Source organism: Acinonyx jubatus, chromosome A3 (assembly GCF_027475565.1).
Source record: "Acinonyx jubatus isolate Ajub_Pintada_27869175 chromosome A3, VMU_Ajub_asm_v1.0, whole genome shotgun sequence".
NCBI lineage: Eukaryota > Metazoa > Chordata > Mammalia > Carnivora > Felidae > Acinonyx > Acinonyx jubatus.
The window spans coordinates 36,904,085-36,927,605 of NC_069388.1; the positions used below are offsets into that span (position 1 = coordinate 36,904,085).

Here is a 23,521-nt window from a genome sequence, read left to right on the forward strand (position 1 = left end):
ATGAGCCCTACCCACATCATGGAGAGCAATCTACCTCACTTGAAGTCCACTGATTTAAATGTTAATCTTACCTTGAAAAAATACCTGTTCACAGAAACATCTAGAATATGCTTGACCGAATATCTGAGTACTGTGGCAGAGCCCACATAACACATTAAAATTAATGTGTTCCATTATTCCATTTAATTCCATATCCATCATAATTCCATTTTACAGATGAGCACAGTAAGACTCAGAGACACTAGTAATTTGCACAGTATCAGCAGTTTGTTATGAAACATTTGGGCTTTAGAAAAAGGGGTTTTTGTTTTCCAAAGCCTATATATATATATATATATATATATATATATATATATACACACACACACACATATATACACACACACACATATATACACATACATATATACACATATATGTATACATATATACATATATGCATACATGTGTGTACACACACACACGTTTTTCAACTGAGTAGAACTAAGTTTTTCCAGGACTCATCTCATGTTAAAAGAAACATTTAGTAACTGTGGCTGTATATCTTAGAGGTCTAATTTATCCACTAATAAATACCTACCAAAGATGATGATCTAATTGAATGAAGTAGGTGTCTGTCATTATAAACAGCTCCGTATGCCCGAAAAGGCAGTGACAAAAGCTAGGGAATCTTGTTCTTCACAATCTCTGAAAACTTTTCCGTGCTTTCCATTCCTGGTGCCAACACTAGAATTTAGGACACTACCACTTCGTACCAGAATATATGCTACATTGTAGGTCTCCAGTCTTTATATATTTAAGTTAATCAGCTCACCGCCTCCCCTCTCCCCCCATCCTTAACATTTTTTAAGTACTCACGAAAAAAAGCAAAATTTTGAGGTTAAGCGTTAAAAATGATTTCCAGAGGAGCTTCAACTACTCTTCCACCCATCGTTTCGGCTCTATGAATGATATACTCAGGTTTTAACCCCCAACAGGGTGTGCAGGGTGTGTATGTGTGTGTGTGTATGTACATATACACGTGTATATATATGTGTATACACATATATGTATACACATGTATACACACATATATAATTTTTTTCCACTTATTCCTTTGTATTCATTCACCTTTCTCTCCAGGTGAACTTCTGACTCCAGCTCTTATTCTTTCAGGCTTCTCAGTGAAGTTTTATCATCACCCTGATCCAGCAGCAACTCTCCTTCCCCAAACTGCCGAAGAGTGTAGTGCACTCGCCTTATCTGTTCAAAGAGAACGATGCAATCCCTGCAGGAAAAGCAATCTCAAGCCAATGGTTCCCCCATTAATGGAGACCGCCCTGGTCCTACACAAAGGGTCTCCCAAAGTAGGTGCTCAATAAATGTTTAACACATTAGATGAAGGCACCCGAGAAAAACACCTGCAGTCTGTGGGACAAGGGCGAATGCGCCTCACAGTGGGGAGGTCTCCTGGCCTTCTTTGCCTCTTCTCCCTTTCACTGGTCCAGGGTCACCAGTCTCCCAGAAACAGGACCCCAGGAAGGGACAGGCAGTGCGCATGCCCCTTATTTATCCAGGGCTGCCTCCAGGCGCGTGGCCAGCTTGGCCCCACCCCCTCCCGGCTCCCGGGCGCGCGCGCGCGGCCCCGCGGAGCGTGCCCTGCGTGCGGGTGCCCGCCAAGCCCGCCGGGCGCTGGATCCCCGAGTGCCCGGGCCGGGGCCTGAGGAGTGGGCACCGGGCCGGGGTGGCGAGCGGCGAGCAGCAAGCACCGCAGGCGGCGGCGACGCCAGATGTGACGAAGAGCGCGGACGGTGAGTGAGGGCGCCGCGGGTGAGCGGGCGGGCGCCTCCGCGCGTGCGCAGCACCGGACCGCCTGGCCAGGGGCGCGCTCCCGGCCCCGGGCCGAAGGGGCCGTGCGCGGCTGGGCTGGGACGGGTCCGCCGGTCGGCGTCGGGCTCCGGGATGCGGGGTGCCCGGATACCCCGCCTTCGCTCGGGAAACGCTGGCCGCGCGGAAAGCCCTCCCGAGGGGTTCCAGGCGGGATGGTGCCGGGCCCGAGAAGAGGTCCTGGCGCTGTGGCCCGAGGGGCTGGGCCAGCTGCAGCCGAGGGACGCGGGGGTTGGGGGGGCGAAGCGAGCCCACCCGGGCACCAGCCGATCACACGGGCGCCCGCAGTGTGCGCGACCCGCGGAGGTGGCGGAGGTCCAGGGAGGGGGCGCGGCCGGAGAGCTTTGGCGCCGAGCAGGTGGCGGGGGCCGCGCCCCTGGCCCGGGGAAGCGCCTGCTTGGAAACGCGAACAAACTTCCCTGAGTAACTTTATTGAGGCGCTGCCAGCGGGGCCCGGATTGGGGGCTTCAGAGACCCACACCCCGTCCTTGCCCAGCCCTGGTCGCCGCAGAACCCCAGCGAATGATGGTGGGCTACTGGGGGTCTGTTTTTCTTCTGGTGCTGGAGCTCGTACTCCCAAGTTGTGAGCGTCATTCATGGCCCATTCGCTCTTAAAATAGGTGTATAAGTTTGGTGTTTGGGTAAGAACGGTGTTTGCTGTCTTGGGAAGAAAAAAGATTATGCTGCCTAGTCTTTTTATCTCAAACAAAGTATTGTTAGAGCATTCTGGGGATTCCTATTTATCAAGAAACCTATTGTCCTGTGTGTGCTTGGGGAAAGCCAGTAATTCTATTATTAGCCTTAAAAAGACAAAGGGAGATAATTGTGCTTTCTTTTTCTTTTTTTCCCCTCTTCTAAAAATACTCTTTACCACCTCACCAAATCACGGAGTACAGTAGTTCCCAAAATTGGCTGAAGAAGAGAACCACTGGAGAGTTTTAAAACTATGCTCAAGTAGCACACCCAAGACCATTTAAAACAACGTATATTTTAAAGGTCCCTAGGTGATTCCAATGTGCAAGCATAGTTTGGGAACCGGTGGTTTAATATAAGAAAGTCAAGATTTCAATTTTACGAAGTAGCATTCAGTTTGTAATGGAGGGGATAAAAGTCTAGCTTCATTTTCCAAACACAGGAATCGACAGAGGGTGGTTTGTTTGCCACCGGGGAGGGAGGGAAGTGTCTCTAATGGTTCAAACTTAAACTTTAACTATAATGTGACTATAGCGTCCAGGACATTGTTCTAACTGATGTTTTGAGTTTCCTTTGGGGCTCCTCAGCCCTCCTTCTCTGACCCTGTCATACCCAAGGGGTTTCATTGTCTTTTAACCTCTCAACCCCCCCCCCCCATCTTTACCCTTTCTTCGTTCCCTTTTTTTTTAACCATCCCCCAATCCCTGGGAGGATCCCCCTCCCCCGGACTGTTCTGGCTCTGAAGGGTTACTGCGGGTTCCTATAGCAACGAGTCCTCCAGGGGAAGTGGGCGGGTCCTCCTACCTTTGGGTTTCAGAATAGGACTGTTCCTTTTCTGAAGAATTTGAATCACTCTTTCAGTTCTTGGCCTCAGTGCAGGTAAGGGTGAGCTCATACAGTTCCAGTTTTTCTTTCTAAGTAATTACATAACTATTAATGCTGTTGCTTGGCATTAATACTGCTAGCAGCTACGAGGAATATTCATTTTTCCCTGTTTTTGCGCTGAGAACTTGTTTAAGAAAGTTCCAAAATGAGGTGGAAACGATGTTTTCTGAAACAGTTTTTTCCTTTGGGGCACACAGACCTAAGAATTGCATACATCATTTCTCCAAAGTCCTAAGACATCTTACATTTAAGAAATTTTAAAAGTGAAATATAATCCTACAGTCATGCAAAAAATCTCTGGTAATTTGTGGCAAAAAAAAAAAAAGTCATTATCAACCTTTAAACAGTTTGGTTCCTAGAAAGTGCTTTGCCTAGATTCTTTACATAAATTAAACCAATTGTAGTGTTACACTTTAACAAAGGAAAGACACAATTTGTCTACAAATTTGCCCAATGTTTTCCCTTCCCCAACACAGAAAACACATCCAAACAGATAATTTTATGCTCAAAACAGGTATCCTATAGCCATCGAATTCCAGTTTGCCTTTCAAGGAACTGTTAAAACAGTTCTGAACAAAAAAGTACGGAAATATCATTTACATGTCTTAGGCTTTTTGCTTTTTGAAACCTTTCAAATTTTACTGTGTAAATATCAGAATTCAATCCCATCAATTCCAAAATGCTTTTAGTAGGCCAGTGATTCTGAACATGTGTTGAGAGTTGAAGAGGTTTTCTCTTGCAACTATCCCCTGTTCTATGTGGTAATTAAACTATTAACTGGACTATCAAGCAGATTCTGAAAGGCTGATTTTTCCCATTTTACTCTGAGAAAATAATGATGGAAATCCCTCTCATTTGATGGACCTTGTAGTTCAACAGTAATGCTCTGCTAAGATAGTAACTTCTCACCTAATCTTTCCTTTTTGCATCACATGCTTCAAAATTGAGGGCTTCTAAGCAACTCCCATTTGAGAGGATCTATTGTTTCTATGGCTTTTAAACATTTTAAAATAAATTATTCTTGCTGTAGACATTTAGGGAATTTAAAAAAAAAAAACAAAGAAAATAAAACTCAGAATCACATCATCCAGAAATAGAACTGTTCATGTGATGGTATGTTTCCATTTGTCCCTTTTTCTTTGTCTGCATATTAAAAAAAAAAAAAAAAAAAGGCATTTCAGTTTCATCTGTAGTTTTAAATATGACTTTTTCGCTTAACCTTTTCTGTGCCTTTAAATCTTTGAACATAAGTTTTAAAAATATTTTTTTGTTTACTTATTTTGGAGAGAGAGGGCACCAGTGGGGGAGGGGCAGAGAGAGAGGGGGTCAGAGTATTGGAAGCTCTGCCCTGATAGCAGTGAGCCCTGTGTGGGGCTCAAACTCAGGAACCATGACATCATGACCTGATCCAAAGTCGAATGCTCAATCAACCGAGCCACCCAGGTGCCCCTGAACGTAAGATTTTCTAATGATGGATATGCCAAAGTTTATTTCATGAGTTTTCTGTTGTTTGACATATTTGCATTTTAGTGGTTGAAAATTTGGTATGAAATACTGGTTGCAAATCTGACCTTGATCACTTTGGGTTGGAGTGAACTTTATTAATTACCCAATTCTACCTAATAATGCCTACAGCATAGAGATTTGGAGAGATGGAATGAATCATAGAGGAAGGCCTTCAACAGAGTCTGTCTGGCAAAGGAAGTAGGCTCAGAAAGTAAGAACAGACTTGGAGGCAGAGCTGGGATAAATGCCTATGCCTGAAAGTCTTGGGGTCTCTGACTTGCTTGGGCTGGATTTATAGCAGAATTCCTGAGGCAGAGGTGAACTCTTTTATGACTCTCGAGGCACAGTGCCAAACTGCTTATGCTAAGACACATTGATTCCCTTATGCACCTAATGGTCTCCCACTGTGTCAGCATTCCAGTGCTTAATCTTTCCTAATTTTCTATAAAAATGCGATCTTATTTTAACTTATCTTCTTTGGTAAGTAGTGAACTTAGTGATTTGCTTCTTGTTTACCTTTTCAAAGCTGTCAGTTCAGGTACTTTGCCCTCTTCACTCTTAGTTGGTGATTTAGAAAAATAATTTTGAATACCTGTTTTATATAGTATTCTGCCTTTATCATATTTGCAGTGATTTTCCCCCTACAGCTCATTGTTTGTCTCTTAATTTACTTAATGGTGTTTTCCAAACAGCAAAATAGTTTTACTTTAATGTAGTCGAGCTTTGTCTTGTCTTTTATGATTTTTCTTTTACACATTTATGTTTGAAAAACCCAGAAGTGAGGTAAATATAACTGAAATTTTGGAAATACATTAGATTTTTAGGTTTAATTCTGTATTAATGTATGTATATGAATTGTCTTATACCACCTTCTCCTTACCAGTTAGTCACTTCTACCAACACCATTTTTTTTAATTTTTTTAAGGTTTTTTTTTTTTTAATTTATTTTTGAGAGACCAGAGAGACAGAGCATGAGTGGGGGAGGGGCAGAGAGCAAGGGAGACACAGATTCCAAAGCAGGCTCCAGGCTCTGAGCTGTCAGCACAGAGCCCCAAGCTGGGCTTGAACTTAGTAACTACTAACTGCGAGATCATGACCTGAGCCAAAGTTGGATGCTTAACTGACTGAGCCACCCAGGCACCCCCCAACACCAATTCTTAAAAGTCCATCCTTTCCTCATTGGTTATGGTCTTTCCTTTAAGATCTTGACTTAATCTTGGGTCTGCTTCTGTTTTAGGTCTTACTCATCTATGCACTGATCTCTAAACTTAATGCCAAATATTTTGTACTGTGGATTTAGCATACATGAAAATACCTGGTAGAGCAAGTCACGATATTCTTTTAAAAGTCAGAAGTACATTCATCTGTCCTTTCAGATAAAGATTACCATCTTGCTGTCTTTAAACTAATACAGGCACATAGTTTAAATCCAAAAGGCTTACTGTAAAATAAATGGTCCCTTGCCCCTCTCCCCACCAGCCCCAATCCCCTGAGTCTTCCTCCCCAGTGGCAGCCTTTTGACTGTTTACTGTTTCTTCTGAGTTGTTCACTGGGGCCTACTGTAGGCTTTTTCCTCTTGGTCTGGTCAGAGGATTGTCTTCCAGCATCCTGAGCTGAGGAAAGGATCTAGCTGCTAGTGTTCCCGGAGGGATCTGGCAGAGGTTTCAGAATCCTCTTTGTATAGAGGTCACTTTGGGGAAGGTTCCTGTGGGTTTACAACCCAAAGACTTAACTGTTTCATCTACTTTGTCAGGAATCCATCTCCATTCTTGATGGGTTCTGGGACTGTCAGCCAGACCTTTGCAGCAAGTTAGGTTGTAAGGGCATCCAGGGATGTAGAGCTTCCTAAACAAACTTTATTAACCTAATTTTAGCTTGCCACCCTATGTCACTCTTCTAGGTCAGGTAAGTTGCTACTTGTCTTTCTGCTATCCACATTTGTGATTTTGTTGCAGTTTTCCACTACAGTTAGGTGTATTTTTGATTTTTGGTGAGGACTCTCATCTACATGTACAGTAGTCAGTGTCTCTATTAAGGGACCTGAAAAGTTGTTATTCAGACCTTCTAGCTGTCCTAACTGGGGGTTTTTGTTTGTTTGTTTGTGTTTCACTGAAGTCCTGATATTTCTTGTTAATGTTTTTCTTCAGTATTTATCTTTCTGTTGCCATTGTGATGGATTCTTCAAATTGGTTATTGTTAGTATAAGATGGTTGTTGATTTTTGTGTATTTATTTATAGCTGGCTATTCTAAGAGCTTTTAATCTAAGAGCAGTTTATTCTCTTGGGTTTCCTCGTTATATAATCAGTTACCGATAATGATACTTAAGTCTACTTCTTTCTAATAATTATACCTTATATTTTGGTTTTATGGCATGCTGACTAATGTTAACATTCTGGAACATTATAAAATGCTTCTGGAGCATTCGTTATCAATAGTAATGGTGGTAATGTGCAAACCTGTGTTCTTTAATAGGAAAAACAGTAGTAAAATATTGGTTTTTGGTTTATCATAATTCCTCATCAGGAGAAATGAAATATATATTCTATTTCCAATTTACCTAGAGGTTGCTTTCTTTTGTCTTGTTTTGTGAAGGGATAGGAATTATATGTTAACAAATTACTGTTAGTAGTTAAAGATTATCACTGGTAGTTCTTTTTGTTTTTAATGTTTATTTTTGAGAGAGAGTGTGAGCAGGGAGGGGCAGAGAGAGAATCCCAAGCAGGCTCTGCACTGTCAGTACAGAGCCAGATGTGGGCTTGAATTCACAAGCCATGAGATCTTGGCCTTAGGTGAAATGAAGAGGTGGACTCTTAACCTGCTGAGCCACCCAGGTGCCCATATCACTGGTATTTCTTAATGGATCAAGTGATTTGAGTCCCAAATATTAAATTGCAGTAAATCCTTTCTTTTGGATAATTCTTTTTTTGTTGTTGTTTATTTTGTGGGAAAGAGACAGAGCATGAGCGGGCGAGGGTCAGAGAGAGAGGGAGACACAGAATCCGAAGCAGGCTCCAGGCTCTGAGCTGTCAGCACAGAGCCCGATGCGGGACTCAAACCCACAAACCATGAGATCATGACCTGAGCTGAAGTTGGAGGCTCAACTGACTGAGCCCCCCAGGCTCCCCTCCTTTGGATAATTTTTTAGAAAAACAAATTCAGTTCATGAGCAAATTGAACTATAACATCATATTCAATCTGTAATTGTCCTCTGGGGTGAGGGAGGATAGAGTCACTAGGACTTTTTCTAAAGAAGCTATTCCAAGTTGCTAAATCCAGCAGTCAGTTCTCATCTTTACCTATTGCCTGCATTGATATAATTGGTCATCCCCTCTCTTTTGACATCTGTCATTTGATTTTGAAGATTCCACATGCAGCTACTTTTCCTCCTTAAACTACTAGACCACTAGTTTCACTTTTTCTGTCATTTTTAAAAATTTGCACTGGGTTTTCCTCACCAACCTATTAATTTGGAATGCTTCGGGGCTCAGTTCCTGTAGGACTCTTGTCATAAACAGTTGGGAGACTTCAATAAAATACCATGTAGCTGTTTAAGACTCCCCACTGGATATCTCCAGCAGGGATAGTGCTCTGAAACTTCTGGAGCACATATCACCTACCTTTTTGACTTCTTAACTTGAATACATAAAAGGTACTTCCAATTTAATAGGATTAAAACTGATTTTTTGTTTTTCTCTACACACCTACTCTCCTTGCAGCCTGCCCCGTTTTGGTGGGTGGTAGGTACAGTTTTCAGATTATTCAAGCCAAAAACTTTGGAATCATCCTGACTCTTCTCTTTCTTTCCACATCAAGACTACCAGCAAATCCTACTTATCTTCATATGTATCTAGAATCCTGTTTTCCAGATAAATCCAGGATTTCAGCCCCTTTCCTCACCTTTATTGTTCGCATCTTTGTCTAAGTTTCCAGGCCTCTTGACTAGATTATTACAGTGACCTCTCTTTTCTCCTTCCCTGGCTTCCCTTTAACAAGTTATCCGAATAACAACCAGACTGATCTTTTTTTTTTTAAGTTTATTTTATTTTGAGAGAGAGAGAGAGAGAGAGAATGAATGGGGGTTGGTGGAGAGAGAATCCCAAGCAGGCTCTGTGCTGTCAGTGCAGAGCCTGACATGGGGCTTAATCCCACAAACTGTGAGATCATGACCTGAGCCGAAGTCAAGAGTGTTTAACTGACTGAGCCACCCAGAGTGATTTTTTTTTTTTTAATGTTTATTTATCTTGAGAGAGAGTGAGAGGGCGAGTGCTAGTGAGGGAGGAGCAGAAAAGACAGAGAATCCCAAACAGGCTCTGTGCTGCCAGTGCAGAGCCAGACACAGGGCTCCATTTCACAGACCAGGAGATCACGTCAGGCGAACGTGATAACCTCTACACTATGGAAACACACAGAAACCAGGAGATCATGACCTGAGCCGAAATTTTGAAGAGTCAGGTGCTTAACCGACTGAGCCACCCAGGCTCCCCCAGAGCGATCTTTTTAAAACAGAAGTCAGGTTACACTTAAAACCGTTCCACGGCATTCCATCTAACTTAGAATAAAAGTCAGATTTCCTCATAATGATTCACAAAGCCCAATACAATCTGGCTAGCCTTAACTCTGACCTCTTCCCCACTTCCCCACTTCCCTCCCTCTCTTGCTTTCCATGCTAGTCATCTTCACCTCCTTGCTGATCCTGAAAAACATCAGGCATATTCCCACTTTCAAGTCTTTGTGTTGGGTTTTTCCTGTGCCAGTAATATTTTCTCCCCAGATACATTCATGGCCAGTTTCCTCACCTCCTTTGAGTGAGTCTTCACTAAAATATCACTTTGGCAGTGAGGTCTACCTTATATATAATTGCAAGTTATGGCCTGGATCCCTCTTACAGTGCTCTGCATTTTCTTTTTCTGTAGCATCTATTACCTTCTAAAATACAACCTGACTGACTGACTGACTGACTGATGGTGAATTGTCTTTCCCCACTCCTGCTAGGCTGTAAGTCAAATATTTTATGTCTGTTCATTAAGGTGCCACACGCGTCCAGTACATAGAAGGTGTTCAGTAAATATTTTTGTATGAATGAATGCAGTCTGCCTTCTGGTTTGTTTTGTTTTTTTCTTTTTCAATGATTTTCTTAATAAAGTAGCATAGTCCTTGGCATTATTGGGTCCAACATTAATGATTTAACACCCTACCGGCAATGGAGAAGTTCCAGAACATGTATAATTTACAGTGGATATAATAATACACTGGTTATGAGGATTAAGTAGGATACTGCCTGTTAAGTGCTAAATTGTGCCAATGTGTAGGGACAAGTCTCTTAATTGTCAGAAAAGCCTAGCCAACAGCCTTTATTCATATTTGAATCAGGTGAATTATATTCTAGAACCTGCTCTCGGATTTCACCTCTTAACCAAGGGTGGGCAGCAGGCTCACTTTGGGAACTTTTCAAATTACCTGTCTGAACTCCCTGGTAAATATCAGTGATTAACTGTTACTATATTTGTTTTTTAACCAATCTGTTAAAATGGAATGTAGCCATTTTTTGTTTTCTCCTTTTGCGCCTTCTTGCTGTTCAGGACATCTCTCTATCTCTTATGTCCCCTTTAAACTTTATTCCTTAAGGTTGAAATAAATTCTTTTATAAAGTGATTTTGAAACCACTCAGAGCCGCAGAGAAGCACATAATTGAACATGATATTGAATCCACGGAATCAAAGCATCTCAAGTCCTTTACCTTCAGCTTCCCAGACTACAATCCCCACAGCAATCATTATAGCAGTCATTTTAGAGTTTTGCTTACGGTATTTCTAGAGCCTCCTTTTGTGTCCTTCCAATTCCATAGTATCTCAAAAACATCAGACTCCCTTCCCTTCTCTTTTGATAGAGCAGGAAGTGTTTGTATGGTTTATCCTGTTGCATTTGCTGTGCAAATAAATGTCACGTGCAGGAAAAAGATGATTTTTTAGAGATCATATAAGCAACCAAAGAATAGACAGTAAACCAAAATGTATCTCCAGAAATGCATAAACCCAATAGCTGTTACCTAAATACAAAAATGTACAATTTTTCTTCAGTCTTTACTTTCTTTTTCCCTAGGCATATCTAGTTCCTTGTATTTTATCTACTTAATTTTTCTGTAGTAGTATATGAGCAAGAGCAATCCCCATATTCAATTAGAGGGTGTAAACGTTTTAGCCGTGATTATCTTTACACATTAGAAATAAAATTTCTGAAGCAACACTGTTCTGAATGCATCTGCCTGATAAATTTGCTCTGCCTTTGAAACTCATATTAGCATCTGGGTTTTATTACAATTATTTTATTTTGAACCCCAAACAAGTTCTTATTGGCCAAGTCTGAATGGAGAGCATTGACCTGCCTTTCTGTTGCTGAATCACAAACTAACCCTTAATTTAGGCTATTTATTAATTGATAGCCCAGTTAGAAAACATGCCATGTTTTTAAAGTTCTACACTTGGTTTAGGAACATATGTAAACATTTGTTTTCTTTCTAAAGATTTTTTTTTTTTTTAATTGCCACCTTTTATATGCATTCAGTTTTGTTTTGTTTTGTTTTGTTTTGTTTTGTTTGGAAGTGGTGCTCTTGCCTACTCAGCACCAGCAAACATACCTACTCTATAGTGAGGGACTAATTATTTTACTTTAGGTCTCTGGACAGATAAGAGATTACCAAGACTCCCACCTATTTTCATACCCTTGTTCATGGAAAATGTAGTAAAAAGTCAAGTGTAATAGTCAAACTACATTTAGATGTCTTATTTGGGGAATGATCTATATTCCTGGAAAGTCTAGAAGATGGTAATATTTTAAATTAGACCTACAGCATGCTTCTTTTCCCAAAATCTTATTGTCAACATTAAAAATGGCGAGAATCTACCCAGAAGTACCTCCTGCTCAAGATGCAGGTTCAGGCTCCAAACAGCTATTGCTGAATGTTGCTATTTCTTGCATATAGCCTTCCCCCCACCTCCCACGTGGGACATCCATTCTCCATGGGTGCATCCCAGAGTGCTCCCTCCCTTCCCATGATTTTTTCTGGGATCTTAGGAGACAGGGTAAGTAAGTGCTAGAAGCTAGCACCCATCTGTTGGAGGGCAGGCAGTCAGCACTGGAGGGATAGTGTGCAGTGTGCAGTCAGTCACTTCCAGTCCCTGCTGGTCATTTCTTATGGCGGACTCCCCACCCTGTCCCCCAGATGGCTTCACATCTTTCAATAAGTGTTGTGGAACTTCTTTATGTGAATTAGTAGATTTTCTAGTTAACTTAATACTATTCAACAGTATTTCTCTGGGACCTACAGGATCAGCCCATGCTTACCTGAAATTCTAGGTTACTTTATTATCTACTTTCTCTTGTCAGTGCCATGAAAGACTCCTCAAAATGCCAAATTTGATCCTGAGTTCTTGCTAGCATACAGCTGCCGGCAGGTACTTAAAATCATCACCAGGCAGTGATATATTCTACCAGGTGAGTATTGGTTGGGGATGTCAATATATAATGGTATCTGTCTTAAGTTATAGGAAAATCAGATGCTCAAGTTCAGGACAACCTGTATTCTGATTTTACTGTCTTTGTAATAACATATAATTGTTGGGTATAGAGTAATTATGAGGATCACAATTCTACCAACATACACAACCCCTGAAATCCTTTTATGAGTGAAGCTAAGAAGGTGTTTGAACACCAGCTCTTTAGTAAAAGGCTGGGTTTTTTTTAAGATTTTATTTTTAAGTAAGGTCTGCACCCAGCGTGGGGCTCGAACTCATAACCCTGAGATCAAGAATCGCGTGCTTCACCAACTGAGCCAGCCAGGTGCCCTAGAAAAGGCTATTTTTAAATGAAAAGTTACTGATGGTAGATTAAATATTTCCTTTTGACTTCATCAAAGTCCTAACCTAAATTTTATTTCCAACAACTTCTCTACTACTTAATATGTATACAGATTTTGATATTCTATAACCTCAAATACTGTAGTATATAGGAAGGTATTAAATTAGTGTGAGAGAGAGGCATGTTGTAACTTAATGTGTCTGTCTTTTTTTTTTTTTTAATTTTTTTTTTCAACGTTTATTTATTTTTGGGACAGAGAGAGACAGAGCATGAACGGGGGAGGGGCAGAGAGAGAGAGGGAGACACAGAATCGGAAACAGGCTCCAGGCTCTGAGCCATCAGCCCAGAGCCTGACGCGGGGCTCGAACTCACGGACCGCGAGATCGTGACCTGGTTGAAGTCGGACGCTTAACCGACTGCGCCACCCAGGCGCCCCAATGTGTCTGTCTTTAAATGAAGGTCAAAAGTGAACAGGGGGGCTCCTGTGTGGCTCACTTGGTTGAGCGGTGGACTTCAGCTCTGGTCATGATTTCATGGTTCGGTTTCTAAGTTCAAGCCCCGTATAGACCTGCTGCTGTCAGCATGAAGCCTGCTTCAGAGCCTCTGTCCCCTTCTCTCTGCCTCTCCTCCACTCCCCCTGTCTCCCAAAAATAAAATAAACATGGTTTAAAAAGCAAATTCTCTTAATGTTGGCAGCCATGCTTCCCATCGGGAAACAGCAGAGGTTGCTACTTCTAATTCTCCTAAGGGAATGTAATATAGCAGAAAGTAGATTATTGGGGAGACATACTGCATCTTTCTTACTGCTTTATGTGAAGTTTCTAGGGACAGTTGACTGCTCAAAATCTATTTTTATTAGAAGATCTCAATATCATGAAGGTGTCAATTAATAAATCATGCACTTCATGTTCTGTGAATTTTGGGAGGCTGGAGCAAAGCTAAGTTGCCAAACTGTCATAGAAAAAAAATAGAATAATAGTTCTTCGCTGTTAATTTTTGTGGCAGAGATTGTCATGTTATTCTTGCATCCTCTGTCTATCTACAAAAAAATTTTTTTTGGGAAGTGAGCAGTTGAGAATTATGTTTCGAGGATTATTGTTTTCTAGAAGAGTAAAACCAAAAGATGGTATGTATAAACACCTTTTTAAAAGACTCTCTGTTAAAAACCTCTAATGACTGACCACATTATATGCTTACAGTAAAATCCAAATTCCTTAGGATGCTAGGCAGGCATCCATAGTTCTCATACTTTTTGGTCTCAGGATTCTTTTATTTTGAGAAATCTAGAGAACTTTTGTTTATAGGGGTTATATCTGTTGTTATTTATTGGTGCAGAAATGAAAGTAAAGATAAATTTTATATATTTACTTACATGTTTTAAAAATAAATATTTTCTGGCACGTAGGTGGCTCAGTTGGTTAAGCATCCAGCATTGGCTCAGGTCATGATCTCACAATTCATGGGTTCAGGCCCTGTGTCGGGCTCCTTTCTAACAACCTGGAGCCTACTTCAGAGTCTATGTCTCACTCTCTGCCCCTCCCGCATTCATGCGCATGCACGCTCTCTCTCTGTCTCTCTCTCCCTCCCTCAAAAATAAACAAACATTAAAAAAATAAAAATAAATATTTTGGTTTGAATCCTATGACAAAAATCTGGTCTTATAGATAGGCAGCTGGAAAAGAAAAGACATTTTAATACCCTTTTCAGATTATTGTGAATGTTTGATACCTCATCAAAATTTGAATGGTAGATTTTTATTTTTATTTAAAAAAAGTTTTTTAAGTTTATTTACTTTGAGAGAGAGTGCACGAGTGCGGAAGAGGCAGAGAGAGAATTCTAAGCAGGCTCCGTGCTGTCAGCACAGAGCCTTATGGCAGGCTTGAACTCATAAACTGGGAGATCATGACCTGGACCAAGATCAAGAGTCAGACGCTCAACAGACTGAGCCACTCAGGCCCCCCTGAATGGTAGTTTTAAAGGTTAATTGCCATGTGAAATGTAAAACCATCAGTGTACTCTTGTTATACTGAAATTCATTGGTCTTTTACTTTGAATGGACCATTTCCCCCAGTGCATGATTCTTTACTGTAATTACATTATTATTAGAAAACATTGGATCAGTGTGTTATGCAAATCCTTCAAATGTTATGTTTCATAATACAATATAAAAAAATTACATTCATTTAATAGCATCACCAATCTCATTAGAAACAGTCTTTAAGTATTGGGAAGCTATCAAACTCAAACTCACCGTGGTGTAATCAAGATTTCCAAAATTTTAAGTTTTGCTCGAACGTTTCAATTTCATCATTGGCAATAATTTTGTTTTGTTTGAAGTGACAGTCTCACCTCATTTTTGAGAAAATGTCTGCTAGATATTTAAATGTGAATAAGCATACTTGGCAAATTTTCTCAAGTTCATTGGTGTTCCATGGAAAAAGTGGCTGGTTCAGCTCTAACACAAACAATTGCAGGAGTTTTTTTTTTTTTTTTTTCCCTCAAGGCAACCATTCTATTTCAGTTTCACTAGAAATGCTTTAAGCATACTTCCCATTTCATCACAAAGAATATTAAAAAGATGTGTGCTCAAGGGTTAAGGCGTAATTAAATCAACAGTTTTTACTGCTGCATCTCCCAGAGATTCCCCATGAAACTGCATTGATTAAGGCAAAGGTATGCACAGTAGCTAATCTGCATTTGCCCAAGCTGTTTCACCACTATTCCTAAATACTCCCATTCCCTAGGTTTGGGCAGGGAAGAATGGGGAAAGAAGGGTGATTTGACTGGTCCTTTGGCTGCTCAGGATTCACTGGAATGATCTTTAGGTGGCTTCAGAACTAGCAGCATCAGTAGTGAAAAGAGTCACACAGCCAGGCTGTGGACCAGTTCTTTGGAGCTTCTGGACAAAACCTTCCCTTTTCTAATTGGAGCAGATGGCTCCTCTCATGAGGGTTCTTGGTTATGCATCGCCACTACCAGATGTTTCTAGGGGGGTTCAGAGGGCTTCAGTCACTTGTACCTACTTCAAATACTTTCTTCATCAGTACATTTCAAAACCGCTTACAATGCTATTTAATACTTTAAAATCATGCATACTTACACAGCAGGCCCAAAACAATATATTTACCTTATCCCACCTTCCAAAAAATACATTTTTATAACAAATTTAACTTATTTAGAAATCCACGTTTTTTATTTTTTGCCAACACACAATTCAAGCCATTGGTTTATAACAGTTTGTTAATGTTGTCAACCCTACTAATGATTTTTAAAATCCTTGCTGGTGGTAAAAGTTTCCTTTATAAACATGCAAGAGCTTTTGCAGCCACAGTTAATATATTCAGTTGTTCCACTATTGATATTACTATCTCCATTTATTCTTACTCCAATATTGTAAGAGAATATATAGACCAAAGTTGAGAATTCTTTATTTTTTTGGGAAAAAAAACAAATACTTTTTTACCTAACACTTTGGTTCTTTGTAAAGCATGGTGTAGAGACATGTGTAAGAAGTGTACTTTTCTACTTGTGCTCATGCTCCGCAGTAATCTTAATGTGACATTGCCCATCCCTGGCACTGTGTTTGTTTGCCATGTAGGCGTGAGTTTCCAGACTGTTCATATACCGAGCCCTGTACACAGAGGCCTGTTTTATTACTTTGTTTGAAGATTGGGTGTGTCTAATGTAGTGGAAATTTATCCATTCAATGTTAAATATAGACGAAACACATTTCAAAGGAAAAGTCTCTTTAATTATCTGTTTTTTTAGATTATTCATATGACTGCTTTCTTCCTTTCATGTGAATTGCCGAGAATTTATTATCCTTTCCAGTTCATTAAATCACTAAAATTCTCTACTGGTGCTATAAATAAATATGCCAGACCATGAATTGAGACTAGTTGATAAAGGCAGCTTTGTCCTAGTAACTGGGTCTTGCCATGGTTAACTCACACTTTGAATATGTGAATATCCTTACTCCAGTAAGTTTTACACTTCTGGTAAAGTAAAGCCTTGCTTTTTAAGCACATGTGGGGACATGCTTTAAGTTGAACTTTAGTATTGTCAGTTGGCCTAGCTGCAAGATGAATGTGATATTACAAAACCACATTTATGCTTAGACATGTTCAGGAGAGCCTGGGGACACATTTAATAGATGTCTAGGTTCTTTACCACTGTACCTAGCATAAGCCTGCAGCTCAGGCAGCTAGAAACATCATAGACCTTAGTTTCAGACCATTTTAAGCCCAGGACCAGTTGTACTCCACAAATGCCATCTAGGGTTCTAGATGGACTTGGATGTGTTGGACTAGGTCCTTCCTGTTACATAGTGATTGAAAGCCTGATGTGGGTGTGGTGCTGTTAGCTCTCTTTGGGAGATGCAGAGATGCAGCCCTCAGAGAACGTCTTCTAATCAGACACCATAAGGCAAAATGGAATGTGAGAAAGTACTGCATGGATAGTTTCTAAGCACCAGAAAATCTTCCTTGTTGAGGTGTCTTTGGACTACATTGAAGGCTTCTGGTGGGTAGATTTGTAGGGAAGAAAGAGCAGTGAGGATGGCAGGAGACAATTAGTTCATCTGCAGTGTGGGAATAGTCTTGTTTGCAAAGTGAGCTCATGAAGAGGACAAGTTAGCTCACAGCCATGTCATGGCGATTCAGAACGCATTGCAAAACATGAGGCTTCCTCTCTCTGAGAAAGATGAGACAGAATTTCTTCATTTCGTCCTGGAGAGATATTTGGTCTGCAGTCCTGACATGCACTTGGCCACATGCCACCTAATATTCCTTTTTGTTTCCTGTTTGATGCTATATTTTAAACTTTATGAGAGAATGTTACCTTAAATAGTGATATCAACCACGTTTCCAATTCTAAAGTCTTAGTGGATCACGGCTTCCCTATAGCTGGCTATTAGAATGCGTATGCAGAGACCTAACTCCTATAAATTGTGATCACCATTTTCAGAGACGGTCTGAAACCCATGTATGGGTCCATGTACCTCTGAATTATGGTGAACTGGCTGTTTCTCTGTTATTGAAACAACAACAACAGAATTAAACAGTTGAATTGCCACTTGTTGAGGATATATTTGGATTTGAATGTTCATTAATCTTTAATTGCATTATAGTTAACGTACACATGTAAACACTGTCTACCTGTTGTTTTGTGATGCAGAGATTCAGGAAACCCAAATTTAAAAACATACTCTTATGAATACTTTTGACTTTCTAAGTGAGACTCATTGGAGCATTATTTTATGAGAAATTAACTTCTTTTATTCTGTACCTCTGGGCAGTTCAAGTACTGACCTACTTATATAGTAGCTCTTAATTAAAAAAAGAAATGCTTGCTGAATATATATTACAATTGAATTTTTCTTTGAAATACCTTATTTTTCTACTTCTGGTGCATGCAGTGAAACTAAGTACAGAACCCTCTCAACTTTATTCCAATTACAGCAGCATGAGGGATGGAAACAACAAGGGAATACTTTATCAGTGCCAAATTATTATTTTCTGCAGCAAATGGGGGCAATTTCTGAATGTTACTTGGTGTTGATATAGTGAGGGTTTTGCCAACCTTTATAGGACAGTGTCCTTCACAACAGTCGTGGAGAATTGTGTACTTAACAGCTAATTAAAAGTAGCATAAAACCTATTTTTTAAATTTGGGTTTAGGATAGATTTTACTGTGAGTTTTTGCCAGAAGCTGGTTTCTATAATCATCCTCTGTCACAGGCTTCTAATTCTACTTGAATTTTTTGTTAGGAAACATTTTTGTGGCTTAGTTTAGAATGTATGTGCCTTTTTCATTTTCATTTGGTGGTCCCTACTCTAGAAAAGATAGGTTAGAAATTGGGTGTGAAGATGCCTTGTATAATTTCTCATATGTTTGTATTTTCCCGTGGCACACTTTATCTCAGTGGAGCAGATTTCTTATTTTTAGATCTTGCACTGTTTGCTTAAAATAACTATATTTCATTCCAGACACATACATTGTAAAAGTGAAGGAAGGCATTTCATTAAATAGTAATTAATTGAGACCCTTGTCGATGTATTTATTATGATGACATAATCACCACATTGGTAACTAGTCTTTTTCTATGTGATTTTGTTAAAATAAGAAATAAAAGTCACGCTCACTTGCCAACCCCCCCCCCCCCGCCCCCCCGCCGCCCTCGGCCTTGCCTTTACCAAAGCTAATTCTGTTCACTTTAGAGTGATAAAAATTTTAAACCTAATATCATGTATATCATTACTTCAGGTGTTTTAGGAGGTAGTGGTAAATTGAATGATAGGAGAGCAGTGTTCATTTCTAAGCACCTTTTAGTGACTAAGGGCACAACACATATTTAGATGACTGGTATTTGGTAATCTTTTTTTTTTTTTCCATCTTGTAGAGTTTTTTTTACCAGTAGAATTGTGAATGTTAGGGAAATTGGTCTGTGATATTTACCCCATTAATAACCAGTATTGATATACAGTATCTGATGATTAGAGCATTGTCCCATTCCATGTGCTTATTGGAAAAGTGACTTTCCCAAATACAGCAAGACATTCTTTGGTTAAGTTTAGGTTAGGCCTTAATGAAGAAGGGCTTTGGATTTTATTTTAATGATCTGACTATGGAAATGTTTTTAGTTATTCCTAATATCAGGAAAAAAAAATCACCCACTGAAGTAAAAAAAAAAAAAAAAAAACTAAAAAAAAATGTTTTTCTTTGACTAGCACACGATTTTCTTCCTGTGACCTGAAGCCAACAACCAACCTACAGAAGGTCACAGCAAGATTGTTCCATTCCAGCATTTCTAGTAGGATTAATGTCCCCTGTTGGATCGCTGTAGTCTTCTTTCTGGCCTTCTCACAAGAGACTTCTTGAGGCCTGATTTTACTTTTCTTTGGATAAATTGTTTTTAGGTACCTAGGTGAAAGTAATACATAGAATAGAATTATTGTATTATAGTAACAATATGTCTCCCTCTTTAGCATTTTAATGTAGATTCTATTTGTTTGAAAATAATGATTTCTAAGGACTCATTTAGCTCCAGGTTTAATCTATGTGTAATGATGTTGTAAGTTAATCTTACATTGATTGGTAAAATATCTTTAGTAAACATTACCCAAAGAATTAACAGGCTTCTATTAACCAGGTTTGTGTACATGTATAGTTGTTGTGCCCTGAGAAAATAGGAGAAATGCATTGCATTAATGCTGGATCTCTTACCGATGGAAATTCTCATTTTGGAATTTCCATCTAGACTCTCTGCATATTATTGGTTGTCAAAGTAGCAAACTCAATTGAGAATTGTGATTATAAACTTTAACAAAGGACTTCTTGATGAAAGCTTAGTTATTCTAGTGTAGTTGAGCCAGAATTTTGAGAGGCCATCTTGCCTGGTTGGGGGAATAATTAACCAATCTAAAGAGAATCCTTTCTTTCCATTGACTTGTGTATCTTTTACCTTATTTCACTGATTATAAGGTGTCATCAGCTGTAAGACATGGTATTATTTTATGTACAAATAAGAAAGGGAAGAAAAAGTCCTACTAATTGTACTATTAGCTGCCATCAATTATAAGATAAATCCAATTTCAGAGACGTTAAAACAGGGGAGGTCTTAATAATTAAATAATGGCACATTCAGTTGGGCATCTGACTCAGGTCATGATCTCAAGTTTTGTGAGATCAAGCCCTGCATTGAGCTCTGTACTGACAGTAAGTGCAAAGCCTGGTTGGGATTCTCCCTCCCTCCCTCTCTCTCTCTCTCTCTCTCTCTCTCTCTCTCTCTCTCTCTCTCTCACACACACACACACACACACACACACACACACACACACACACAGTCTGAGTTTGAGCCCTGCGTCGGGCTCTGTGCTGACAGCTCAGAACCAGGAGCCTGCTTCGGATTCTGTATCAACCTCTTTCTGTGCCCCTCCCCTGCTCATGCTCTGTCTCTCTCTGTCTCAAAAATAAATAAAAACATTAAAAAATAAAAAATAAATAAATAGTTATCTTTAGAGTATCTCATATGATAAATTTTATATACTGTTTCTTCTCACGATCACCTCATTTAACATGATAGAGAATGACTTGGGATTTCAGTGAGGTGTTTAGTATTCCAAACAAGTGTATACAGACACAGCTTATATAAGCATCAAATATCATGTTAAATATCATACAAAATTTTAAAAAGAAATCATTTTTCCTGCCTTCAGAGATAGTCACATTCTACCTTTGGGCATATTTTCTAAGTTTAAAGAACAAGTGAAGGTTAACTGGAGCTCTGTGTGGTGAGAAGGAAATAACTTAATGAAACTGTCCACGAGCCTTATCCTTCCAGCCACACTGAGGTATGCTTCGCCGAAATGCTTGTGTTCTCACCCTTGGTGCTATAATTCAAACTAGGTCATGGCTGAGAGAGGTCAAGTCGAGTTGCTAGTTTCGTAGATGGGTAAGTTGTAGCTTTGGTCCCTCTCAGAAAAGGGGTCCAGCAGGGCATCTGCCAACAGGCGGTCTCACAGGCGTGAACTCCAGGGGACATCTGGCCTGGAGTATGGGTTCCAGGTGTAGATGTAGGCATCAGGTGGGGACCTAATCACAGTGTACAACACAACCTCACCTGCAAAATCCCCACAAAGAGCCTCAGCAACCCAGGACCTCTTGGCCTGTGAGTGAGGCTAGAGCAAGCCTGCAGATGGGGATGGAATGTCATTAGTTGTGAGGCCTGGAAGATTATAAGGGCAGGGAGCCAGATTAATTTTTGGGGTTTTGTTGTTTTGGAAGATTGTATCACAAATATTTCCTGCTTTGGGTACAGTTGTTACTAATAGTGAAAGCTTACCTTTTGGGAAGCGTTTTAGACTTTTATCAAAACGCTTTCACAAACATGTAATCTTGCCTTCACAGTAAACCTGAAAGGGCTGAATGGGTATAATTACCCCATTTAGCAGATGAATAAAATGAGACTCATGGATATTCAGTACCTTAAGGTCACTTCTTGATGGCTCTTGCTTTTTTCACTATACCATGCTGCCAATGCTTGGCTCCATATTTATTTCTAAATTTAGAAAGTATATCGTCTATTTTCCAGCAGCTGTTGCTATTTTTAGGAACTGCCAACATTTTGCTGCTTATCTTTTTTATCTCTTATATCACAAGTGTATTTTTTGCTCAGTATTGAAAAGTAAGCAAAAACAATACCCTGTTCCATTGTGACTTAATCAGGTTAGATTGAAATTTCTCTCTGTGATGGTCTATCAGTAATTTTTAGAAGTGATCCTTTCCACAGTTTATCATGTTAACTTCACTTGTAGCTGTTTAGGTATCTTGTGGTAAACCAAATGCAAGTTCAGACAAGGAGTCCAGAGTTAGAGCAAGTTAAACAAGAGTTGCCAGCATTCTTGGTTGTTGACATAGGATTTGTTGGGGTAGACCACGAGTGCCTGGTTTTTCCAACTTTCGTTTTACCTGGAGAGCCTCTTCAGTGTGTTTCAGCAGCTTCCTCATGGCTGTTAGGCATTTATGTTCCTTCCTGTTAGAGGTCCTCTCCATTTCTTTCCAGAAAATGCCCTAGAATTCTTTCTGCAGGGTATGGAGTGTGTGTGTGTGTGTGTGTGTGTGTACACACACATACACATGTTCATGGTTTTCATATCTGTAATTTTTGCATATATTTTTTTTCTTTTAAAGTAGATAAAAATATGAAAATAAAGCATTATGTAAAAATGTGGGGATAATTAACTGTGGATGGAAATTAGAGCGGAACAGACAACATTAGGCAAGCAGTCTGGAAATCTTTATTCTAGTCCAGACATTGCCCCCCTCCCTAACTATTCACAACTCCCTTAATCTTCTGGACACCTAGTCACTTTATCTGTGGACAGAGTTGCATTAAATGTATTAATTTGTATTGTCCCTCTCTGTTCCAAATCTCATTCAGGTCCCAAACTGAATATACAGGTTTCTACTAAATAAAAAGGGATGTCTGGCAAACCTTCCAGTGGTGAAGAGGATGATCTAAGTGAACTTAAATTCTGTTGATAATTTTGTTATTATTGGGAATTGAATGAAAAGAGAGAAAGATGATTGAACTTTCTGACAATTGTAAAAATTATCTAAAATCCCCTTTTACTAGCTAACTTGTTAAGTTTGGTTCGTAATCTTGCTCACTATCGTATGCCAGTCATTTAACATGTTACATGATTAGCATGTTGTATTTTAAGAGCACATGTTTCCCCTACTATCCAGAAGTACAGTGTACCTGTGAAACCTTTTGTAGGCCAAAATGGCACAAAGAAGAAGCAATTACCATTAGTTTATTTGGAAAAAGTCTTGAGTGTTCCCAGACCCCAAAAAATAGCCTCTCTTTGGCTTTTCTGATACTTTAGGACACATGTTGCTAATGGATGCACAAAATAAATCAAGGTGTAAAGCACAGATGCTCATAGAGTTCAGAGCTATGGAGCTTGATGCTGAGTAGAGTTCCTGGGGAAGGGGAGTGGTGGTGCCACTTTTCTCAAAATGTGTACTGCCTCTGGAATGGCTCACTGCAAAACAAATGCTGAAGGCCTGTTGTGCTTTTTTTCATAAAAGCAAAATTTCTCTTTGTATTTCCTCTGGCTAGTGAAAACATGTATTAATGTAGGTCCTTCATAAGAGCGAAGTCCATAATGTGAACTTTTGAAAAGTGGGAGATACATGTGTATACTTCATAAA

At 39.8% G+C, this 23,521-nt stretch overlaps 2 protein-coding genes across 2 annotated transcripts in view; one reads left to right on the forward strand and one right to left on the reverse strand.

Moving 5' to 3' along the window:
• Positions 1–486: 486 nt before the first annotated feature.
• Positions 487–3,528, reverse strand: LOC128311160 (basic proline-rich protein-like). The gene is made up of 2 exons (XM_053200256.1): positions 1,401–3,528; positions 487–1,242 (listed from the first exon to the last, which is right to left on the reverse strand). Exon 1 carries the CDS (start codon positions 2,462–2,464, stop codon positions 1,490–1,492), a length of 975 nt encoding a protein of 324 aa, XP_053056231.1. The 5' UTR covers positions 2,465–3,528; the 3' UTR covers positions 487–1,242; positions 1,401–1,489.
• Positions 1,661–23,521, forward strand: part of BTBD3 (BTB domain containing 3) — a 35,076-nt gene continuing 13,215 nt past the window's right edge. Inside the window, exon 1 of the mRNA XM_027069563.2 lies at positions 1,661–1,790. The gene's annotated coding sequence lies outside the window, so the exon portion shown is untranslated. The remainder of the gene's footprint in view (positions 1,791–23,521) is intronic.

What these genes read in the sequence shown, in the direction of transcription:
- LOC128311160 (XM_053200256.1), bottom strand. Translation starts at nt 2,464, where the DNA reads ATGAATGACGCTCACAACTTGGGAGTACGAGCTCCAGCACCAGAAGAA.